This window comes from Chroicocephalus ridibundus, chromosome 2, assembly GCF_963924245.1.
Source record: "Chroicocephalus ridibundus chromosome 2, bChrRid1.1, whole genome shotgun sequence".
NCBI lineage: Eukaryota > Metazoa > Chordata > Aves > Charadriiformes > Laridae > Chroicocephalus > Chroicocephalus ridibundus.
The window spans coordinates 57,804,189-57,829,259 of NC_086285.1; the positions used below are offsets into that span (position 1 = coordinate 57,804,189).

The following is a 25,071-nucleotide window of genomic DNA, read 5'->3' on the forward strand; positions in this document are numbered from 1 at the left end:
TGATTTTTTTTTTCCTTGTAATACTCCCCTTGCTTTTCCTTTCCCCCCCCTCCTTGAATCTGGGATAGCTGTGGAGATAACATACCTCAAGTGATCTAACAGCTTGAGGAGGGGAAGCTTGAAGCTCTTTCATTATTCCCTCTTCATAAAGATGGAATTGTAGAACAGACATATGAAGAGAAGGTGTTTTAAAGTAGTCAAGGAAAGAAAATGCTGTTGCGGAAGTGGACTGAGATGGTGCAAATGTAAAGCTAATGGGAAAGGGATTGCAGGGCTTCTTAGTGAGGGTGTTCACCTTGGGATGTTGGAAAGAGAGGGGATTCTTGATAAGCTTGCAACTTTTAGAGAAAACTAGTAACTTAAAATATATTCAGGCAAGCCTGCTGAATTGCTGGTTGCTTGTAGAAATCTTTACACTTTGGGAGTTCTTAGATTCAGGGGTTTACTTCTGCCCCCGAACTTCTGCCTCTGTGACACAAATGTAAATATAAAGAAAATTGGGATAGGTACTTAATTTCAGCTGCCTTAACAGGGAACATGTTGTTAATGGTGACACTCAAAGATCCACTGTTCTGCCGTATGCTTTCATCTTACCTGTGCTCCTGAAACACTCTAATGGATTTTAAAGCATAACTAGCTATTTGTAGGGTGTACTGTTTCTGTCCCACGAGACATCAGATTGACCAAGTAGCTGGCTGTTGTGTATCAGGTCACGCCTTTACTACAGGGTCAGAAACAGCGTACTGCACCTGGGACTCACTGTGACCTGTAGTTAACATGGGCTCCGCTTTCTATTGTGTATGTGCAGCTGAGTACAAATTGTTTGAAAGTTGCTCCTTACAGAACTCAAGGCAATTTAAAATGTGCTTACATTCAGGTATGGACGAACATGTATTATCTGTATTGTGTTCCTGGACTGGTTTTGACCAAGATCTTAGCTTCCACTTTTGGCTCTCCATTTCACTTGTCTGCAGTATTTGAAAGGATGATGCCTTTCAGTGCTAATAGACCATCCCCATTTTCTACCTGAGTTTCCAAGCTCTCCTGGCATTCCAGAACTCTTCTAATATCTCACTTCCATGTGTATTTTTTCCCTACACTGTAACTATGAAATGTCTACTTGGGACAATCAAGGTGTATGCCATTTACAGGGAATGGATCTGCAGAGGGAATGCTCAGGAGGGAAACAGAGTAGATACAGGACAACTTCAAAGCTGTTATTTTGCTCAAATTGAGTGTCGATGACACTCATTCAGTATTTCACAATGAACTCATTTAAAACACTAAGATACTAGAGGAAATTCTGTAGTGCACATAGCGGTGTGTACTGGTGCTGAGTCAGAAGGCTCAATGACAGTAATGTTCACTAGGTATTTCACAGTGTACCTTTATCTTTTTGACAGATTGCTTCTTGACCCTGCGTAAGGTTGCTATAAAAGTATGCTGGCTCTCCAGGCAGTGAGTAGGGTCATTCAAACACTTCCTCATGCAGCCTGAGCAGCGGCTGTATTTCCTCTGTAGCTATGACTTTCAAAGTCTTTTCCCAAGACTGTGAACACTGTATTCCTTTCTAAATAACCTTTCTTTGGTGAGATAAATTGATTGGTTCTTGAGTGAGTCAGTAATAACAAGGATTGCTTAACAAATGGTGTTCTTGCTTGGCAAAGGGTTGCTCTGAACTTTGGAGAATAACATCTTGTTATAACACATCTTCTATTTCCTCAGCTATCCCACTGTCACTGACTTTGCATGATAGCCACATTTCAAGGACAAGTCTTTGTAAAAAGATAGCAACTGCTAGATTGGCTCAGTTTGTGTTTTCTAGAACAGCAGAAGTACAAGAATTATATGTATATGAAAGTAGGAAATGGCAGGGGCATCCTCTACTGTGATCTGGAATTTGTTAGTGAATGAAATGTCAAGACAGAATTCAAGCCTAGTGAAACAGACTGAATTTTGAGCTCTACCCATGATGTGTGATAATCAATGAAAAATATAAAGAGAAGAGGATCAATAATCAGGAAAAGATCCATAATCAATAAAATGTCAGTGTTTTACACTTTATCAGCATATATTTAGATGTAGACGCCTGGCTATTTGCCTACACTTAAAAGCTTTCATAAAATAAAAATTAAGCCATTGAACAAGAAGCTTATCCCAAACACAGATATCTTGTTTAGGACTTTAGGATTTTCAAATTCTTTAAATAGAAAGAAATACTTCCAACTTCCTTACTTTATTAGCACATCTTTTCTTAATGGATTGAGTCGTGAAACAAGTGTTGAAGTAACTGGATGGTATAATCCAACATGTATGCCATAACCCGAAATAAGACTATTGTCAAGCCATGAAAAAGCTAGCCTTGTAAAAACTACTCTTGAATATGAAGTTTGTTCACTTCCATATCTTTATTTTGTGAGATACTTAAAAAAGCATTTTGAGAAAGGATTAAAAAAAGCACTTCAGGGAAAACACTTCCAAATATCTCCTGTGGATTAATCATAAAATAGGACACTTCCTGATTAGGAAAGCATTACGAGACATAGCAGATTGGGTAGTAATGACAACAATGGATTACACAGAATGACTGTTTAGGAAGAACATGTGCATAAAATAATTCCTGTACAGTAAACAGCACTTCCAAGTATTTTAGATATCTGTATATGTATTCTGTAATAGCCTGAGCTAGGAAAAGATTTTAATCTATATAAACACACACAAGCAAACTGACAAGCCAGTCACTGCACGGATAAGATAGGTTTCTATTCAGAATGTGGTGCATTAAGTTGAGCAGGATTGTACCAACAGGGTTTTCTTCCTCTCACCCCTCACTCTCTCCTGGAAAAAGTTCAGCTCCTGTGTCCTGTTCTGCTAATCTTTTGTGATGTTTCCCAGACATCCCCTAAATCTAAATGATTCCTGGCAGTTTGGGTCTATTAAATTCTTGCTGTCAAGAAATTCTGTTAGAAATTCTATAGGATCCTGTATTGGAGAAGGGAATTTGACAGTGGAAAGGAAGGCAAGAAATTGATCCATTGTTTAGTTATTCTCTTTAGAAACACTTTCTTCTGTAGTCTTTTAGAAGAATAACAGGAAAGCATCTAAGGACCAACCCATGAATGTCTCTTGTATGTTCTTGACGAAACACTGGGAGAATGCCTAAAGGGAAACACAGCAACACCCATGTTCACACAGGAGGGCTGCACATACTTGCAGAGACTGGATTGAAAGGGAATAAACACATCCATGTCCAGACTTCAGCATTTTAAAACGAAAAAAGATCTGAGTTGCATCACTGCATCATGAAGTGTGATAATCTGCACTGTGTGGTGTTTCATAGAATTGCCTAGGTTGGAAGAGACCTTTCAGATCGAGTCTAGCCATCAACATAACACTACTAAAACCACCACTAAACCATGTCCCTAAACACCATATCTAGCTGTCTCTTAAATACCTCCAGGGATGACAATTCCACCACTTCCCTGGGTAGCCTGTTCCAATGTTTGATAACCCTTGTGGTGGAAAAATTTTCCTAATGTCCAATGTAAACATCCCCTGGTGCAACTTGAGGCCATTTCCTCTTGTCCTATTGCTTGTTACTTGGAAAAAGAGACTGACCCTCACCTCACTACAACCTCCTTGCAGGCAGTTGTAGAGAGCGAAACATCAGAAGTATCGACATCATGACTAACCAAAAAAAAAACCACCTGAACCTTCAAAGTGCAAAATGCTCTGCCACTGTTATGTTGCTTTACTCTAAGCAGTTGTGCCTCTGAAGGACTCCTATCTAGTAATAATGCATCCAATAGAAGAAAATAAAATTCCAATGTTAATTTGCTTAGTTCAGTGGGGTTGCACTAGTTGTCCCTTCTGTCCAATATAAAACCACTCTGAACGCTTTTAGAACCAAGATCTCTGCATCACTGACTCTCCTGTGTGTCTCCAGGATTGATGTGTTTTGAGATTTGTAGATCTTTATCAGTTTGAAAGTGCTCAAATACTACTATTAAAAAAACCAGGGACTGAGTAGCTCAAACCTCTGTCCTTCACTTATCTGTGAAGAATTTCTGTTTCCTGTTCTTGTCGTCTAACACAGCTGGGCATACCTAGGATAACTCCAATAAATCAAGAGGGTTTAAGCTAGTGAAATCAGAATTATGCAGTTAGCTGACAAGGGGTCTGCCACTGGAGAACTGAGACATTCAGTAATGCTTACTTTCCAATTACAATTCTGCAGCTTGTGCCTGTCATTTGTTGTCTTCTTAAAGATGCTTGGAAATACTCTAAGTCATGAAGCAATCTTTCCTGTGGTATTTCATAAACTTTTACTTTAAGAATACTGGAAACTAAAAATATTCAGTATATAAGGATCTGTGTCTGTATTATGTCAACACTGATTTAATTGTGAAGAATTAGACCTAAAGTTTGCAATAATTTGTTCATTTTCAGACCTTGAAAAGCAAGGTCTGCCCCACAAAACTGATTACACTCTTTACCTTATTAATACCCTTGAAAAAAAATATGTTAATTTCCTATACTGTTGTGCACTTCAGTCTGTGTCCTGTCTGTCCAAACACTTCCATGATCCTCATTGTGAGAATGTCAGGTTGGATGTGTGTTACAAACAGTCCTTTCTGTTTTATTGCTTAGTGACATTTCCCCGAGTAAAGCAATATTTTCATTTTTACACATAAGGAACAGACATGGCAGGTAGACCTGAAGTATTTACCCAAGGCTCTATGGGAAGTCTTGACAGAGCCAGGACCTGAATCCTGGTATCTGGATTTGCAGCATGGCCACTAGACATCCGTCATCATCTTCTAGTGTATTCCAACAACAGGTGAAATGATCGCTTTTCTTAAGGGACAAAAATATTGTGCTGTAGAAATAGAGTAATTCTATTACTTATGCTGGGAACTGGCCAAAATCAGTATGGGATTTTTTTTTTGCAAGAATCCTTTCCCTTTATGTATTCCTGGTTTGTATTTAGTTTGTTTGCTTTGACCTATATTAGGTGTCATAAGTCGCTATTTTGGGTAAAGGCTGAAAATTATCAGAAACACTCTGATCAAATAAGAAATTTGAGAAGAATAATTGGATGCACAGTATATCTTGTATAAAGCGTCTGATTATGCAAATATTGAGTGTGAAGCTTAACTCAATTTTCCTTCCATAGTATGGAACCTGGTACTGCAGAGGCTATTTTAAAAGAATACCATTTTAAACAGTATAAGAGTACAGTAAAACTAAAAATATCACCACACTATTTAAAGCACTATATGAAAAAATAACTCCTGTCCTAAGGCTCTTGCACTATTACCCAGAAGTGCCTGAACCATCAGGCAGGGTGTCTTAGCTAGCTTTAGGAGTAAAAGGGATGTTGCATTATGAATTTTATCTTTGGTGTGTTATTTTTGGTAGGAGTCATTTTCCAAGAGAAATGTTTCAGCTTTCTGTTGGTCAGTCAGACTTAGGATTTGATCAGCTTGGTAAAAACCCAACCCAAACACCCTGCTAGCAGGAGAAGTTGTGTTCCTATTAGCTGCTCCAGGCTTCCTGGTGGTGGCAACTTGCACTGGCAGCAAGGAATATGAGAGTTTGTCAACTGAGGAAAATTTGTGTGGAAGAGCAGTGCTCTAGGGCAATGGATTGCAGCTGAAAAATTGTTGTAGGACAAATTGTTGCCATAATAAACCACAGCTGAGAACATGTGTGCCACCCTCCACCCTGGAGAGTCTTGATAGGGGCCACAAGTGAGTGTGTCCTGAAGTCCACAAGGAACTGTTGTCTACACAGATGCTATCCAGACAGCTCTGGCTAACTGTGTTGGAGACTATATTTGCTCTCTTCTTTTAATACTTTGATTATGTACACAACGTTAATCCAGGTATGGCCAGATGCGTACAAGCTCTATTGAAAATCATTGGATTATAGCAAAGCCAGACATCTTCCTTTCAGCTATTTCCTTATCCCTGCTCTGAGGTATGAAGCCTGGGAGATATTAATCACAAGGAAATTTTTTTAGACTTTTTAAAAAGCATTGAAAAACACTTCTTAAATGTTACAGTTATGTTACAGACTATGTCAAATGTTAAAACTGAAGCCAGGAATAGTTTACTACTTAGCTGGGAAGCACAAGAAAACCAGAATGGAGGCTTATGCAGGAATTAAGAGCCTTTTCCTTTGTGTGTATCTCAAGGTAATGCTGAACTTTGATACTGATACTTTTCCATAATTAGGGGCAGATTTTGGTCTCAGTAATGAATTATTCTGGATATAAAGCAGTGTGATATATCTGAATTTGGCCCTAGGGGGGGATAATGCTTATTTCATCTGCAGGTTAAAATGCTTTAAAGACTGGGAGATATTAAAAGCAGAAGAACGCTTTCATGAATGCACTTAGGCTTTGAATGTCCAGTGCCTCTTATAATATTCTTCCTGCTCATGTGTCAGTTGTCATCTAATATTGCTTCTGGATCAAGTCTCCTTTTCCCACCACCTGCCCCTTTTACCTTGGACTCAGATCTTGCTCCTGGCACTTACTCTTGTCCCTTCTGTAAAAGCCCTTATGTTGGCAGGAAAATGCAAGAACTCTTTATAATTAGTCTTACAGAAAGAATCACTGCAATGCAATTTCCTTCTCCCTTGCACAACAGTGAACTGTGGTGGGGGAGAGGGGACTGCAGTATAGACCATTCTTTCCCTTTATGCAACAAAAGGAAGAGGAAATCCAGGGACAGGAGAACCTGGTAATGGACTCTCGACAACTGCACAGCATGAAAGGTGGCTACTATAATGTGACTCTTCACAAATTACTACTTGCTCTATAACGTGACTCTTCACAAGTGTCTTGGTAGTTGGTGGACACTGGTACACCACTGGTACTGATTTACTGTGCTCAGAAATCAATCCTAGATGCTTGCCATGTACACATGGCTCACAGGGGACTTCAGCTACTGCTGTATATGATTTGTCCATAATTCTGTCCCTGCTGCTTCTGTTTCAAACTGCGGATGGTTCAGCTTTAGGCTGTAACACGTGCAACTCCTACTTACTCCACAGAACAGTGTGTAGTCAGTCACATCTGCTAACAGTGTCAAAACAGTTTTTATTGCTTTTTACTCCTGTTAGCTTTGCAGAGACAATACAGCTGAATTGCAAAGCTGGTACATTATTAACGGCTCATTTGCTGAGTTCCCCATAGAGAATAGTCTCCACTAGTTCTATGCGAGCCAGATGTGCACCCTTGCTGACTCCCTGGTGCTGGGCTGGATGTGGAGCTGCTGGGCAAGGAGCAGCTTCTCTTAAACTTTACCTTAGATGTAACCGGAGTCATGAATGTGCACTTTCTCAGTCCTCTGCTTCAGAGAACAGATAGGGTTAAAGATGCCCAGCATAAATACCGCACAAAATCCCAGGTATAACTCAAGTTGCACAGAACTGCCTAGGCCTAAACTTTGCTGCTACTTCACAGGTCTTTCTGAGACGACAGTATTTGTACTGCATTTCTGCATGTGCAGTGGACCTGATGCTTCTCTCTTATCAATATATTTTTCAGGGGTACGTAACATACACATTTATTTTACGTATGGATATAACTTTGCTATGTTTCCCAGCTTTTGCTAAGACAGCTAATGTCTAATGGTAATGTCTTTTAAGACAAACTGCTGAAAGTGAAGGAGCATGAAAGCATTGCTTATGGTTTTGTGTTTTTTTTTTTCTTTCAGGGTGACCTTTAAGTTTAAAACTTAATGTTTGAAATGTTTGCTGGGGCTAATGAAACATCCCAAGTGTAATCCATGCAATTTATAAGGGAGCTATGCTTGAGAAGTTCAGGGACTTTTCTGGAGCAAGAATTCCTTGTATGTGTGTTGGTTGTAACTAGAGATCAGAAGTTATGTGAGCATTTAAAGCTCTGTAAATCTAGTAGATGCAAAAGAGCCACTGCAGGCTGGTATATTTAACTTTTGTAAACCTGGCCCTCGGTCTTCCTAGCTGAGAGCTGTGATATTCATGTCACTTGTAGTTCAAATGCAGAGGTAGGCAAACTCTGTACATGTAGTAGTTTCTCAGTGTCTGGCAGGTACAGTGACGTGGTGGTGTAACTTAAAATTCATCTACATGATTTCACGTGTCAGTCTGGGGGCTGAGGACAAAAAGAAACTGCTATCTGCAGGGACCTTGGTAGGAGGAAGAGCTGAGATGCTGATAGAAAAGAGCAACAGCTACAAGCAAAGCTTTCATGATTAGCTAGAAGAGCTAACAGAGCGAGAGCAACATGTGCAAGAGCAGAGCTGGAGGAACAGGCAGGGTTCAATCGGGAGAGCAGGTAGCACTTGTGGCCAGGAGGAGTGCTGTAGGGCCAGTAACAGCTTGAATAAAGCCTTGTTATCCTGCTTGTCGTGTGACAAAGCCCTGGGACCTCCTGACTGCAAACTGAAAAGGGAGTGATAGTGCAGAAGATGGGGAAACAGCCAGATGGCAACACCAGGGTGCTAGGGAGGAAGGCTGTAAACAATTATAATGCAACTTTAGGAGAGGTAATGTATACTACTGCTTTTGTTGTCTTGTTGTCCTCTTCTCCCATTCAATAAATTAATAATTTATTAAGAAAATTGGTATGTTTTTAGGTGTGGAAAAAGCAGGCCTTTGAGCACCAGATGGTTTACTTTAATTTTGCCAGCTTTGGGGTTGGGGATTCAAGCTGGTGTTTTGTTATTGGCCACTGAAGTTTAAACCTGGCATGGTTGATATCAATCAAAGGCTGTCAAAAATGTTGCAGGGGGCAGTGTATAAACTCAGGACATCTGTCCTGAGGGATTAAGGTATTTCATAATAGGCTATTTTGGCTGCAATTGGAAGGGATATGCTATTTAAGTGCATATCCACTTCTTTTTCCTTTTATTAGTAGGATAGATTGACAGATGAGGGAAGACAGTGGCAACTGAACCCATGCCAGTCTTGTGTCCACAGTGTTTGCATGGGGAGGTGGATATGACATTGCAGAACTACTGAGGGTGGCTGTGGATCTGTGCTTACTATAGTTGTATTCATATTATTGTAATTATGAATATTTGTAAAAATAGCAAAGGTATTCACCCCACACAAAATAGTGCGCGTGTGTGTAGTATTGCTCATTTGGACTCTTGGGAAGCAATAACTGCAACCCCCCCCGCCTTGAAAATCTCAGGAAAAAAAAACCCAACAGATAGTTATGAAGCAGTGTGACAATCAAACAACAAGAGCAGAAAAAATGTTTAGAAGAGACATATGGCTTAACATGCTGGCCCATTTTTGGTTGATCTTTTTCCAATCCTTCTGCTCTCTCAATATAACCTTTCTCAGTGCCTCCCTATTCCATAAACCCATCTGCCTTCATCTGTTAAGTCAGCCCTCTGTTACTATTGAATTGTTCATCAGCCAAACGAGTGTGGACGATGAGCTCCTCTATTCCCTCCAACCTAGTTAAAACATGCCTGCTACTCAGTGGTGGGCCAGTGTTGAAAGAAATGTAAATTACTAATGATTTGTCTAGAAAACTTTGTGAGGGAGGCCAGAACAACTGAGCATTTGGCATCCTCAAAATTTCCAAGGCCTGGATGCAGGCAGTAATAATCTCATCTTCACCACCCTACTGAGTACGCAGTGATTTTTGGCTTAGTATGTTTTCACAAGGTAAGAGGAATACCCCTGCTTGTCTTGGGCTTGATCCTCTTCCAGTTCAGTCTGGGAGAGATCTCCTGAGAAGTCTGAACCGTTCCAATGGGCTTAATTACCCCATAAAGGGGAAATATCTCCTCCCTCCACCCCGCCCTTGCTGTCCACATGATTTCGCCTGTCTCTCAATGTACCAGTGGGAGGGAGGTGTTGTTCTGTCTCCAGTTCAGCTAATAGAAAATTAACCCAGCAAACCAGTGGGTACCAAAGGATGAGGTGAAAGCCTTGGCAGGAAGGGGTGGGACAACCAGGTCAGGAATTGTGTGCAAAGCAAAACCAGAAGCATCCCCTTTCAGCTGGGATTCATTCATCCCTTTTGAATACCCACTCTCACCAAGAAAAGAAAAGAGTCTTTCAGGCTTTGTCTTAGCACAATGTCCAGGCATGTGTCTAAGGATGTGAATAGTTGTCTGGTCAGTAATATAGCAGTGCTGCCTGTGTGAAAGGTGAACTTGGTCAGTCTTTATCAGAATTATTCCTGTTGGGGGGAGTACCTTCAAAACCTGTTCCTGTAACTAGAGATTTTTCTCATTTTGCCCCTTCAGAGGAGGTCTCCAATTGAGATTAAAATTAAATATATTTTAAATAAGTCAAATCACTCTAGTGTTGTGACTCCCCAGGGGTCTCCTGTTCTCTCCTGGCTTCATTGTTGCAGTTATGCTGTAGTCCCCTGACTTTTTTCACAGACAATGAGACAACCCCCCTCTTTTAGCACAGATTCCTAAGAAAATAAGACTTGCATAATTACTTTGAGTGTCTGACTATATGCAGTCCACATAATCTTTAAACTGGCTGAGACCTATCATGCACATCACATGGGGTAGTGTCAAATATACCAAGTTCTTATAAGTTTCGTGACATCTGGGCAGAGGAGAAGAGACAACGATAATGTGTATTCCCATGCCCACTTTCCTGGTGTGGGAGAAAAGGCTGTGATGTGAACTCACCATTCACTGGACATACCAAAGGAGCTGTAGGGTCACTCATCTAAATAATTGCTGACAGAACAACTTGTTGGGATAGGGGCTCAATCTTTGCATCATTTAATGTGCTTTATGAATTGATTAATTGTTTTCTTGTTTTCTTTAAGTGGTGCCTTAGTTATAAAAATAGGTCTGTTAGTAGGATTATCATAGGCTTTATGCAGTATGTTTGCCCATGTAGAATAATGTTTCATAATCACTGTGCCTCTTTTCTGCCAGGGATGCTAATATTTAACCTCTTTCAATTTTGAAGCTGGTTAGCATTTGCTCCAGAAAGAAAATAAATGTAGAGGAAAATTAACTTAACAGGGACAAACGTCAAACCAGTGTATATCTAAATGTAAAACAATTAGGTGAAATGGCAAAAATTAGGCCATGCAAATTATTGTAGCTGAAGGGCTGGAATTCTTTTGATCAAGCTTGGTAAATGCTCCAGTAATTCAGTTGCCATGTAAAGAAACTGCTCTGTACGCCCAGGATGAAACAGGGATGAAGTCTGGGCTGTTGCATAGCATGCTGCCCGTTCCTGCAAGGAAGGGGGTTGATAGCTCTAAGGGTTGCAGTCCTGATAGGGCAGAAATCACCCTTTGATCTTTCCCATCTCATTCCTCAGCAATTATAATCCTTGGTCATCTCTTCTAGGAGAGTGTCAGTCATGGCCTCCCCAAATGTTCAGATCTGGGCTGGCAGGAAGGAAGCATATAGTGTCTAAGAAAAAGGCAGCTTGTGCCCAAGAGCTGCTTAAAGAAAGCACTTTGATAGAGCCCGAAGTCCTAACACCTACATTAGATGAGTACCCACTGCTATGGAAAGGCATAGCATTCGGCTGAGATATGAGCAATCCCATCTGTGTAACTCAAAATATAGTAAAAGATATTAGACAGAATCAGCCAAGTGCCTTTTTAAAGACAGTCTGTGTGTGTCAAAATCTGTAATGGAGTTCTGAGTCCCAACAGAGCGAATAATCCAAAACACGAAGCCATGTGAGCCAGGTATGAGAATATCACTTGGACATAAATGAGTCTAGCATCTAGAAATTGTATTCTATATCATCTGAGTGGTGGTCTCTTTATTGGGCAAAAAATGTGTTTATTGGTTAAAATTTAGTGAATACTGTGTTGCAGGAAAGAGAAGTACCTAAATGACATCTAGATGGAGATGAAGCCAAATAAAATCTTTGGATATGCCCAAGAGTACATCTAAACTGTTAAATGGCCCTCAACACAGTGTCTTCTGCCAGTTCTGTCAAGGTGGTGGATTTCCATTTATCAGTCATTTAGTCTTTACTTATACAATGGCTACCCTGGGCCAGTGGCAGGATAATGGCTGAGCCCCTATGTCTGACAGATTGAGTGGACAATACAAAGCTTAAGCAGCTTGAAGTTACTCATAAGTTTGATACATCTTTAAGGCCAGGAGCATGCTTAGTAAAGGATTTAAAGGCTGACTATTTCTTCTTTCATAAAAGGACTTTTGGGGCAAGATATGAGTATACCCTGTGAAAGCCTTACTCAGGCCTTTCATTATCACCCAGATTAGCTTAAGTCTTGCAGAGAAGGACATCAGTGGATTTTTTTTTTATTGGCAGTAATGTGGCAATCACCATATTTGTCTGTTTCCAGATGAAGGTTTACCTGATGTTTGTTAAGAATAAATAAAATTTCCCAGTTTTTTCTTACTTGATCAAAGCATTTTAAAATAACTACAAAACGTTCAAAATACTATGCTGTACGAAGAATTTCCTCTGATATACATCAGGCATGACTGAGCCACCAGAATGACAGATTTTGTAAATACAATGGAATCCATCCTGCTTCAACTTGAGAGTGTAGGTCTGTGTCCCTCAGAAATATTTGGTAGGGAAAGATACAGTTGCTTCATCTTGCTTTTTCCACCCTCCCCAAGACAAATTATTCTTGCTCCCATTTCCCGCTTTTGCGGAACTACTCTCTGGCTGCCAAAATTCTGCAAAACAGACGTGCATCTTGGTCACTGGCTGCCCAAATCATCTTCACCTTATGGTGTCTGTAGACCTGTCCTGAGGCATGAGTATGGCTGAAAAGATACCAGAAGTTGCTGACAGGCCTGTGGGACAGCAAAACTTGCTGGTTTTCTAGTCTGTGGGAGGTTGGGGAGTGCATAATAGGTAGGCATATAAAACTCAGAGGTTTGTTTATAAGATAGATAAGCATCTGAACTGCCAAAGTTTAGTCTAATTTTAAAGCTCCTTATGCATTATGCAACTCCCCTCCTTTTCAGTAAAATGCGAAGTTACAATGGAAACCACTTTATTTCCAATGTGTAATTTCCTCCTTTTGAGGAACAGGACAGCAAAATGTCCTCCTCAAAGCCTGGTTCATTTTCTGAATCAATTGCCACATTCATCTTCTGCTCAATATTTGAATGTATGTCTACAGGAGGTGGGTATGCATTTTGCCTCTTGATCTTAATTTTGATCTCCCTGGTTTTACTCAAATTCCAACAAGGCACAATTTTCAACTTCCTTCTTCTGTAGGAGTTTCAGGATGTTTGTTTCAGGATGTTCTTTTCAGTCTGAAAGGAAAGCTGGGGTGGTAACTAGTGAAGAGGAAAGCACATGGCAGCTCCCCCTTGAAGGGGTTCCTCTCCCCAGGTCCACAGAGCGTGGCAAGGTCTTGTGTTTCAAGTCTCTTGGTCCTGAAATGTGCTGATGGAGGTTTTGGCTCCTCCTTGCACACCCATATTGTTAAGCTGCCTCTACAGCTCAGAATCAAGCTTTGAGTTCAAGTTGCTGGAGTTTGACTGTTTTCTAGAGCATGTTCATTTATCAATTTTTCCTGTTTCAGCTACCTTAATGTCTTTAAAAGAAACAGTGTATCTGCCCAGCTTTGAGGATGAGATGCATGTCTGAGACTAATACACGATGTAGAATTACACCAGTAACCCACATGAGCAGGAGGAGTTGGGGAAAAGCTCAGAGGGGACAATGAATCAAGAGTGCAGTGGCTTGGGTCAGTCCTCTGCTCTCTTCCAGTAACTTGCTGTCCGACCTTTGAGCAAACTACTTCACATTTCCATGCCTCTGACTCCCTCATCTTTACTCCTCCTTATTTCTATTTTCAAAGTGCAAGGGCAAAAGCACATGCCTGCCATGAGTAGTTTCAGTGTAAGCATTGATATATGGCTTTAAAACAAGGAGGCAAATATCTGGCTGGAGACCTCCTGTAGGTATTTGTTGGTGTGATCTGCAATCCATGATCAGTGGGTGGCTTCACTGGATGAGGAGAAACAGTTTGCCTGAACATCAACTGAATTTCTCAGATGCCTGCAGAAGAGTGTGTTTGCACATAGACGCATGTTTACTTGCTTGTGTGGCCTTCATGGCCTGGTATAGCTTTTGGTCTGCCTTGCTCCTGAGGAAGTGCTTGTGTGGCTTTCTGATGGGCTCCCCTTTCTTCCCACTCTGACTGCACAGGGAACTAGCCCACTCGCTGATCCCGTGTGCCTGGTAATTCTGATTGTAGATGTATTTCTTCTTTTACTAATGTAATAAAATACCAAGCCACACTCCTTCCTAAATTCAATTTCATTTTTTTCTTCTGAGGTTTCTGCTGCTACTAAGTTCTAACTTCTCCTGTTTCACCTCTTTAAGAAAGGAAATAAGATGATCAAGTGGAAATTAGATGCCACACTGTCTCTGAAAATATTTTGAGTGCCTTGATTAGAAACTTAGAAGAAAAAATTTCTTGCACCTTGGTTACAAAGAAATTTTTTTTCAGTGGAGGATGCAAAGGCGGTTTTAGAAACGAACTTAGCTTCAATTGTGATATGTTACTGGACATATTTGTGGTTTCTTTTTTTAATCAACATGTCTGTGCTTTAGGAGACAACAACTTAAGACAGAGAAGACTCTTGAAAAATGGATGTATTTAGTAGCAGGAATGTATGGAGGATGTATTAGGATAGCAGGAAAACATCTATTCCAACAGGATAGTTAAAAAAATGCTATTTAAAAATAATAAGGTGAGGTGAGGAGGGGGCTAGCAGACCTCTGTAGAGTTGTTCTGTCATCGTCTTCAAGCTGACATAAAGAGCTGGTATTCAGCCCTTTTGCCAGCTGGGTGCAGAAGAAAGCATGTTGCTGGTGTAAGCTGCTGCTCCCTGCAGCCCCAGCACTGCTCCCCTTTATTTTTGGTGAGCAGATTTGCGCAGGGATGGGACAAATACAAGACCTGTGGGGAAAAATGAGTGTATAGCCCCTCTGTCCCAGATCCTTAGCCGCATTTTAAAACTTGTGCTCTTCCCAGCTGTGGTACAGCAGCTTTCTTCGTGTGTGGGTGCAGTTCATAAAGCACTGTCCCGGCTGGAGATAAGGTGTTGATAGGTTTCCTTACAGGGGAGCTGCTAGAGCGGCAGTGCTCCCCAAGCTCTTGTCTCGGGTGTGTGGCGAAAAGACGTTAATGATCACTTCAGAGACTACGCACCCGGTGCAAAGCTGCTGCAGGCCTGTGTGGAAGGGGAAAAAAAAAAACCCAACAGGTTCACTTTCCTGCCTCCGTGCCCCTATGCAGCAGGGTACCTCCCGTCTGTGGGGTGGCCCGGGGAGGTTTTGCACTGTGGCGTGCCTCCGCCATGAGCTGAGGAGGGGGCGACGCCCCCCGGCTAGGCCCGCGCCCGCCTGGGCAGGGGGAGCCCGCCAGGGGCTGAGGGGGCCGGGGAAGCCCATGGGATCACGGCCTCGGCCGGGCCCACAGGGGTAGCGTCCCCGTCCCCAGGTGGCCTGGGACGCGGCCGTGCCGCGCGTGAGGCGGAGCGCTGAGGGGCGGGCCGGGCCCGGGCGGCGCTGCCGGGCGCCCGCCGCGGCGTGTGGGTGGCTCCAGGCGGCCGGTACCCAGCGACAGGCGGCGGGGTGGGAGGAGGCTGGCGGGGCGGAGGAGGAGGAGGAGGCAGCGCGGTGGCGGCGTCGTTGCGGGCGTATCAGCTGGTGCTGGACTATGGTGCGGCTCGGCGGGGGCTGACACGCCGGCACCCCGTCCTCCTTCCCTCCATCCCTGTCGGCTGACAGGCGGCGAGCCCTGAGCCGCACGTGTGGGATGTGAGACCTGCCCTCGCCGGGGGAGCATGAGCTGTGCCCAGGCCGGCATTGTCCAGGTACGGAGGGACCGGTGCCGCCCGGCCCCGGGTGAGGGCGAATGGGGGACGGGTGAGGGGGGGGTTGTCGGCGTCGCCTCCCGGCGGAGAGAAGTGCGAGGCGGGATGGGGCTGTCAGCGGCCTCGCCGCCGGGAAAAGGCCCTTCCCGGGGCCGGCAGCCCCCGCCTGCCCAGCCGGCCGGCGGGATGCGGTGGTGGGTGTGCGCTGTCATCCGCGCCCGGCTGCCCGCCTTTGTGCCTCGGGGCCGGCCGGTCTGCGCGGGAGTGGGACCCCCACCCGCCTCCGTGGGGCACTGCCGCGGGGGGTGGCCGTAAGTGGGGAGGGAGGGGGGTTGTCTCTGTGGAGCATATGGGGCCCCGGTGTGTTACGGGCTCAGCCGTCGGCCTGTCGGCTGAATTTCTCTAGCGAGCAAATAGTGTAGAATTATGATGGGCGACGTGCCGGCCGGCGGGGATTGACATCATTTTTGGGGCTGTGGATGCGCGCAGGCGGCGATGGAGAGTCCCGTGCTGAATGTTCGGTGGTTACATCCCTTCCCTGTAAAAGAAGCAGCCCCCAGATTTGGTTCTTGGCTCCTTGACAATGCAGCAAAATTTAAAGCACAAACTGCCTTCCCCCCCCCGCTCTGTTGCTGTAAGCCAATCTTGTGACTTCATATTTTGGTTATTACCTTGCATTATTATGTAACTGCATTTTTTCGTTAGCAATTAAATAAAACAACTTATTGTAAGTACGTTAAGAGCATTGCTCCAGCCTGTAGCATTGTCAAATGCTGCTTTTCTCACTTCACAGCCTGCACGGATAATGGGTTTGTACTGACATGGGCACATACGATTCATTTTGTTCTCTCTTGCATCGTTTCCCGTGTGTTTCTCTGTAGTTGCAGAAGAAATTACTTGGCCTGGGTTTAGATTTTTGCATCCTGCTGTTGGGAGCTGCAGTAGTGCTGCCTTTTTTTTTTAATGCTGCACTCAGCAGAAGCGCGTAGTGAGACTGTACATCAGTCAGGCTGTGCTCCTTGTCCATGTATTTACCAGCACTATAGTCTCATTTTGTGGGGCACCTAGCCCTGTCTGAAGATGGCAGCAATTAGGGGCAGGGTGCTGTGGCAGCGGTGCCACATAGCAGGTGGTCAGCTGCGCCTTTCTGATTAGTGCTCATACGAGGATTGCAGTTATTACAGTAATTCATTTTAGCTTGGGGATTCATTTTGAAAATTTGGATTTTCCACTAAGAAGGGATTATCATTTCTCTGTGTAGTACGTGTATTTTATGAAGAAGTGGAGTATGGTATGTATCCTGGCTGCTCTCTCTACTTCTGTCTGCCTCTGAAGCGCACCCCCATTTGGACAACACAGGTGCAATGTTGATTTTCATGCTGGAACCAGAAGTAGATGTAAAAAGCTGCGTGTGCTTAGTCAACACACAACACTCATCCTGTCGATGCAGTCTCAGTCAAGTACGGGGGAGGGAAGGAGTATCTGTCCTTACAGAGGAAATGCTGGGCCTATTTACTTGTTTGTTTCAGGAGGGTGAGTGGGGAGTTAGCTCAGAACAAAGAGCGGCTGGTCAGATGGGCAGCGCTTGTGAGGAGCAAGCGGTGTGGGCGGCATGTCGTACCACTCGTGTGATACATACACTAATGTGTTGCTGACTTAACATGACCTGAGCTTTGGACTCCTAACCTTGTTAGTATCAATCAGCTCTTTCTCATCAGCTTACTTGTTTGAAACCAGAGCAGGCCAGAGCATGAACTGATGCACTCAGTGACTTTATCAGGAACTATCAATATGTAAACGTGGCGGTGACTTATTTGAAAGCAAACTGTATACATGCTCTCAGAACATCCCAAAGAATTGATTCAAAATCCATATGCTCAGTATTTTAAATGCATTCTAATAAACAATGTGGTATTTATTGTATTCCAATAAATAACTGGCTGAGACTTGTTACTGAAGCGCATCTTTCTGTGGCTTTGTTTCATGTGTGTGGCGTGCGATCTATCATTCTTTGCGATTGTGAGATAATCCCTGTGAAGCTTCATGGAGTTTTGCACGTGCTATGTCTGATGCTAAGTAGCGTTCATTCAAGGTAGTGCTAAATCCTTCTCCTTGCCTCCTTTTTGAATGGTCGTCTTACAGTCAATGCAATTACTTGAATAAATAGGGCGAGTGGAATTTAGCTTATTAGCTGCTTTTTGAAATATGGCAAAAGATGTGGTTGTGGCATAGTGGAGGGGGGCAGGATTCAAGGTGTGAGAGTGATGGTGTTGAATAGTTGGTGTTGGGCCAGGAGCTGTTATAACAAAGATATTGGGTTACCTGTTTTTTAACGTTGTTGGAAATCTGTTTTGTGGATTCAGGCATTAAGGGTTGCCCCTGTGGTTTCAACTCTGAAAGCTGCTTTTAAAAAAAAAAAATAAAAATCCTGCAAGACAACCTCCCCATGTCCCCACCAGCTAAGCATGTTGCCAAGTTCAAACAGAAGGGCTTTTAGTAATTAAAAAAAGCAATTACTCCAAAGTATCTTGGTTTTCGATGACGGACTTTGCCAGACAATGTCACTTGTCTTCACAATGACTTTCCTTTTGTTCTTTCTAAGTGCCTCTTTGGTCCTAAGTCTTACCTACTTAGTTTCCTCCAAACTTCAGGGTATTCACAAAGTCTGGCTTCAGCATGCATAGATTATATAGTCTTTGTGGGCCCCTATAGACAAGGAGGAGAGCTTGAGCCTTATACAGGTGCTCTGGCTTGCTGTCCGTCCTGTTCTGTAGAAGAGATGCTAGCCAGCCTAAGCCAAAGTACGCCTTTATGAATACCACCCAAAACAGTTTCATTGGGTATCCAAATATACCTGTGTCTTCCACGAGTGGATCACACCCGTGGTTGTTGCAGCTTTCCAGCATATGTGACTAGGAACCCTCAGTGGATGGGGTGTCACCAGCACCTTGGATGTTCCCCAGCCTCTAGTGGCACCTGTGCTGTCGGGAATGTCACTCAGCCGGGAATGATCAATCGGCTGTTCCCCTTGGATTGGCTTGCGGTAGTAACTGGAGGATGGTGGTGCTTGTACCAGTTTGTGTATCTGCCTATTAGCATGAAAAGGAATTGCAACGCCCCCTTTTCTTCAGGATGTCTGTTGTTTGTTTACGCTCAGCAGCTTTCTTGGTTTTGGCAATAAGGAGATGAGTCAATTTTGCTTCTGTTTTAAGGCTTTTTTTTACCCATTTCTCTTGTAAGATTTCATGTGCTGTTGTGGTTCTGTAATGGCTGAGTGGCAAACACTGCATGGGTTTGGTTTAATTCCTTAGGAATACATTTCTATTGGTGTTAGCATGAAGATTAATTCTAATGAAGTCTGAAACATGCTAGATCTTATGTACTTATGCATTTGTCCTAAACCACACCAGTATTTTGGTTTCTACTGATAATCTCAAGAGGGTGGGGGGCATGCAACATAGGGGAAAATAAAAGCACAGCCAGTAGTGAAAGGCAGGCTGAGATGCCACCTACTCCAGTTGATGTTTTCCAGCTGAGATTTGAGGCTGGCAAGATCTTTAGAGTTAATTAAGAAGAAATGGCAAGGTTCTTTGATCTAGGGAGCCCAGGGTCATTTTCCTTACAGTTAATGAATGGTGGCTAGGTAGCTGTGTATAATGGGTTTGTGAGTCAGTCTTGGAATTTTTCATCAGCTGTGCCATGGCTAGGATATCCCATTGTCAGTTCTGAGGTAGGAGGTTTAGGTTCTTCAGGCAGGGCTCCTTAGGAGGTGCTGGGACTGTCCTTTGGTAAAATTGTGTCCTCATCTCAGATGTTTGTGGGTTCACCAGAATATGAACCAGTAAGACTGGTCCAAGCTACAGCAAAATAGGCTGTTGTCATGGGCCACAGACTGCTGAGGGTAAGAGGCTGGCTGTAGCCCCACAGCCTGCTTTTCCTTTGGAAAGAAGGAGGAGTTGGGTTGAAGCAGGGCAGCAGCTGAGCCCGAATTGGGGTTTCCCTGCTGCAGTACCTGTTGCAGCCCCTGTTTGTCTTCTGCCTCCAGCGGCAGCAGCAACCTTGAGAAACCTCCGCTCCTTGTGACTCTCCTTCCCCAACTCTCCACTTTATCATCTCATCCTCCTATTCCATGAGCTAGGAGCAGCCTAAGCTTGATCCCAGACCATCATCCTTTTGTCCAGAATGCTGGACAACCTGCCTACAATGCAGATAAACCTTGAAACGGCTTGGGGGCTGGGGGAAGAGTGATATGGCAAGCTATTCCTTTTAGACATTAAAAAAGGGGGAAACCCTGGTGCTCTCGTTTGAAATATCGAAGTAAATGATCGGCACCATGCTCCCCAGGGAATTGCTGTGCTCCATTGTATTGCAAAGTTCTTTGAGGACGCGACAGCGCAGGCAGCGTTCCCTTGCTGCAGAGCAGAAGGTCTGTGGGAGAGAGCATGTGCACAGCAGTCAAGAAGGCTATTATTGAGACCTTCGCTGAGGTTTCATTTTATGCATTTAGCAAAACAGGCTCGCTGTTTCACACTTTCCAGATATTTTTATATTTCTCTGCAGCACACTAACATTTGTTTGGTTTGAAGCCTGAATTAAAATTCCCAACCAATATCTAGAAGCAAAATGGGGGAAAAAAAATAAATAAAAAGCAAGTGTTTGTCCCAGAATTAAAATCCATTTAAATTTGAGAGTTGTTAACCTGTGAAATGGTGATGTAGAATAGAATGTTGCTTGGACTGAATCACTTGTGTTTAAAATGGAACATGCTCTAAAAATAAATGGGTAATTGCTTCAATGTAGTCAATATGGAATTTAAAGATGACTGACAGAGTGATTTGTCATCCGTCTCCGTAGCAGGAGTCATCTGGGAAGTCTGTGATGTTAAAGGCATTTGTTTCTATTAACGCCTTTTAAAGTAGTCTTGTTAATGAGCTCTTGAACACAAGGACTGAAATCTGTCATGTGGTATAATTAATTTTTCCATACCATAGGAAAATGTGTGCCATGTGCACCTTCAGTTACCAAATCAGGTTTCTCAGGTCCTGAAATGTGTGGTTCAGGAGGTCTGTTGTTTTGCAGAAAGGAGGAGCATGCTGTTCTTCTGGTACCAACAAAGTGCTTTTTTGCATGTCTCCGTGTAAAGTTTAGGATGGCATCCTGCAAGCTTGGGTAGATCTGATGTTGTGCTACCCACTACATAGGTTTTGCGAAGGTGCAGACTGATGGATACCCCTCCCAAATGTGTAAGCCGAAGAGGCGGAGCAGGAAATTGTCTGCTTTTGCCAAGGGGGAGAGGAGAGCAAGAGAGAGGGAATGTTTGACAAGACGGTCTAACAAGTTATTCTTTATTGTATGCTGGTGAAATGCCTGAGTGCTGGTTGAGTCAAGGAGTTGTCTGTGTTAAGTGTTTCTGTGCCTCCTCTTCCTCCTGAAACCAACTATCCTGCCAAAATCTGCCTCTTTGGCAGTTGTATGTTGTACATATTTTGCTAAGCGAAGTAAGAAGTTGGGGATAATTCAGCTTTGCTTGGGAGCTGGATGTCTGTCGTAAGGTGCTTCCTGAACCATTTGAACTGTAGTCCTCCCTCCAGCTGGCCACAACGAAGTGTGGGGCTACCTGCCTGGTCATCTTGGGGCATGCTTACAAGTGCTTGACAAACTAGAGGGATGGATGGGATCATCAAGCTGGACCTTGGGCAGCTAGATGCTTTCCTTTGAAATCTGGGCCCTGTCAAGACTGATAGTGTTGTTCAAGTAGGAGATATGGTCTTGTGCCTACATCTTAATGCAGCCTCAGGAAAACTTAAACTTAAAATTCACATTCTAATGGAGAACATCCATCAAGTGTTGGGTATTTGTCAAGTGTCTTTAATGATGTGTAAAAAAAAAAAAAGCTATGTGCGAGGCCTCAGGATTTTTAATATAGAAATATATACCTTTTTTGTGTGACTGCACAGTTGCCTGAAGACAAAGACAACGGATTTACTGTCTGAAGCAGCATCTTGATTTAAATAGCAAGGTTTAGTTGCTACATGCTTAACATGAAAAAGTGGATGAAATGTTTAATCGTGGAGTCAGAATACACGTTTCCAAGATGATGCTGTTCAAGATTCTTGAAAAGCCCATTAGCCATTAAGTTGTGTGCTGCTTTGGTTACAGGCCCATGAAAGCTATGTAGAAATTTGGAGTGAGACTTTCTCATGAACTTTTAAGTTGCTTAATTTGACTGCACCATGCTGTCAAACCATGTAGTCAATGTGAGGTCAATACCATGATTCAGAAATACTACATACGTACCCTGAGTCATAGTGGAGACCTGATGCTGAGAAAGTATTATTGAGTCAAACCGTTTGGTCTAAAAATGAACAGTTCTCCTCATAAAGTTATTAGGAACTTTGCTTGATGGAGGGCGGTGCTGACTCTCCTTTTGTGACTTTTTTTTGGAGCTGAGTATTGTAAGGAACCTGGCTGTTTGCTGTGTCAGGGTGAGGCACTGACATTTCTTTCTTTTTGCTCTAGCAGCAGGCTAAAGCAGAAAAGCAGAAGCAACATAGGAGTTATACCTAGACCAGGTATTAAAGGCTAATGAGCTGAACTATATTTTCTCCTCTTTTTAGGCTAGAAAAGAATTCCAACATAGAAGCACCTGGTCCTGTGGTAGAACTCCTTTCCAACACCCATCACTATGGTGGTTTATAAGTTAGGCTACCTGATTTACCTTCTTTTTTGTTTCCACTTCTTAATGTTCCTTAAGGATTTTGCTTTGTGTGTGAAAGGAAAATACGTGGTTTTATATATATATATCAGCAAGGCTCGCATTAAAGAATAAGATTTCCCACCTGACTAAAGGCAGAATTTCATGCTGGTGTAGAACCATTACCCACTCTTGAAATTTGACTTTGTATTACTCCTTCATGCTCCTCAGAACTGTCACTCTCAAAGCATCCTCAGCAGATTTTCGTGATTGCAAAGTGCTGTTGTTCTTTCCAGTGCGCTTTGTTACACAGGTAGTTGTTCCTAGGCCATGCAATCTTCTGTCTCAGACAATTAAAACATAGGTTAATAACTCAGACTAATTCTCAGTACCCAATAGCATGATGTACGCTAAAACCTTAGTGTCTGTATTTGAGCGATTACATTAGGGCATTTCTAATTAAAAACATATATGACCTAATTGTAAGTGTCTGAGTTCTTAAATATCTGTGTCTTGCACTCAACTGTGTATAAAGTAGGAGCAGAGAGGGTACTTGCTTATCCTAAAGTGCTTAAGGCAGTTTACAGACCTGGTGTTAGAAAGATTTTACTCTTGCTGGGGAGGGAATGAAAAAGTTTGTGTTATGGGAGCAAAATAACAAGCAATCATGATGCCAGAAATTCAGCAAAACTGTAGCAAAGATGCAGTAAAACGTTCTGGGTGCTTCTGTGGATTCAACTTGCCAACTCTGGTGAGGTTTGGCTACAGGTGGATCCTAGAGGAGGGTGGAAGCAGCCAGCACCTTCTAGAAATCTCATCTAAGGATCAGCTGCTCAATTTGCTTGTTGGAGCAATATGATGGTAACTTCTAGGTGCTAGCCGTATTGTCTTGTCCAGCTTGGAAGATCATCACGAGCCCGGGGAAGGTGCTGCAGAACACTTAGAAAAGGGGCAGGCTGCCCTCATGCCCTCTCTCCTTTCCTTGTGTGTCTGCCTGGACCTGCTGCAAAGGTGGCTTTTGAAGCTTGTAATAGGGGTAGGGGCTCAGGCCAGGCTCCCTGCAGGGGTGTCTCAACCCTTTATCCTTGCCATCTTTAAAAAAAAAAAAAACCAACAAAAAACCCAAACCAACAAACCCCCTCAAAAATGTCTAAGGCTCCAGTTGGAAATGAGTAAGAAAGAATTTCCCAAAAGATTGTACAGGAAGAATTTGCTTGATTACAGATAAAAGGATGGATATAGGGTTGTGAGGGAGAGGTTGTATGTTTAAACCTCTACTTGGAGTGGGAATAGAAATTTTTCTATCAGAGCCTCTGCTTCTGTAAAATACCTTGATTGCCTAGTTCATATCGCATGACTTTCTAATGGTGATCAGATGTGGATTTTGTGCATGTATGTGCATATGAATTATTTGTTGGTAAAATACGACTCAGAGGCTTGGACTCCAAGTTAAATATATGCCTATTTTGACCTATTTTTCCCAACCTAATTCTGCCAGCTCTGTGTGTGCATGCGTGATGCTACTTGCTTGGGAAGTCCTGCTGACTTTAGAAAGACAGCGCACCTTAGGAAAACTGGTACGTAAGTGGTGGTACCAGGCTTAGGGTTTGCATGAGATGGGTTGTCAGGCTAACTCAGCAAGGGGAAGACATGGAATAGGATGATTGAGGAGGAATCTACTGATTTAACACTGTATTATTGAGTAGTTTAAGAAGGTTCATCATGAATAATGTGTTTGGCTGACTTGTGACCTTGTAATAGCTCTGAGAGATGGACAGGAGATCAATCTACTTGATGGCCTTCTAATAACTCACTGGAAAACCCAGTTCATCTCCTTTAGCTACCTGGACCAAAAGGGACATAAATGCAGTATTACTAATCTAAATAACTTCTGTGGGACCATGAGAGGGGACACGCACATGCTGAAATGAAAAGTTGTAAGAGGGTGCTAAGCAAACAATGATCTAAGTTGCTGAGTCTACATGGCATACGGTGAGCTTACCAGTTTATGTCCGGGAATGATATAGCTGTGTTTTGTGCAGCACTGCACCAAAAAGAGAGGCATAACAGATTATCTTGAGTTGTCTGCATGCGACTGGCTGATGTGCAGGCAGCACTAGGGTTCTTGCTCTGTGTTCCCTAGGGCTTTTATTTCCAGCATAATGCAGGCAAAAGCAGCTTGCTGTATTTCTGCCCCCCTCGGTGTGCTTGTGCCCTGGGTTAGGTGCAAAGCTGGTTATTTAATGCCTGAAGGGAGGCAGGTCCTCAGAAGCAGATTCCCCAAGACCAGTGTGTTGGGTAGGGCCTGTTGCTCAGGGAGGAGCTGCCCTTTCCAGGAAGAGGCATTGTTATTTCTCTTCCACCTGACTTAGATCAAACCTAGATCTGTGACTTTCCAGGAATGTGCCCTAACAGGCAGGGAACTCCTGGGAGTGTGTTATAAGTAATGGGACATGATTTACGCCCATCTGGCTAAAGTCCTTATGTTCTATGTAGAAGATTTGAAGATTTGCAGATTCATTGAGCCAGAGAGCAAGCGGGAGCATA

General features: G+C 43.1%; 1 protein-coding gene across 6 annotated transcripts in view; it reads left to right on the forward strand.

The window, feature by feature from the left end:
* The first annotated feature begins 15,589 nt into the window (after positions 1 to 15,589).
* Positions 15,590 to 25,071, forward strand: part of HECW1 (HECT, C2 and WW domain containing E3 ubiquitin protein ligase 1) — a 262,500-nt gene continuing 253,018 nt past the window's right edge. For all 6 annotated transcript variants that reach the window (XM_063325617.1, XM_063325615.1, XM_063325618.1 and 3 more), the window contains exon 1: positions 15,590 to 15,830. Coding sequence is in view for 5 of the 6 variants with exons in the window: in XM_063325615.1 (XP_063181685.1) it covers positions 15,801 to 15,830 (30 nt within the window). In the remaining variant the exon portion in view is untranslated. The remainder of the gene's footprint in view (positions 15,831 to 25,071) is intronic.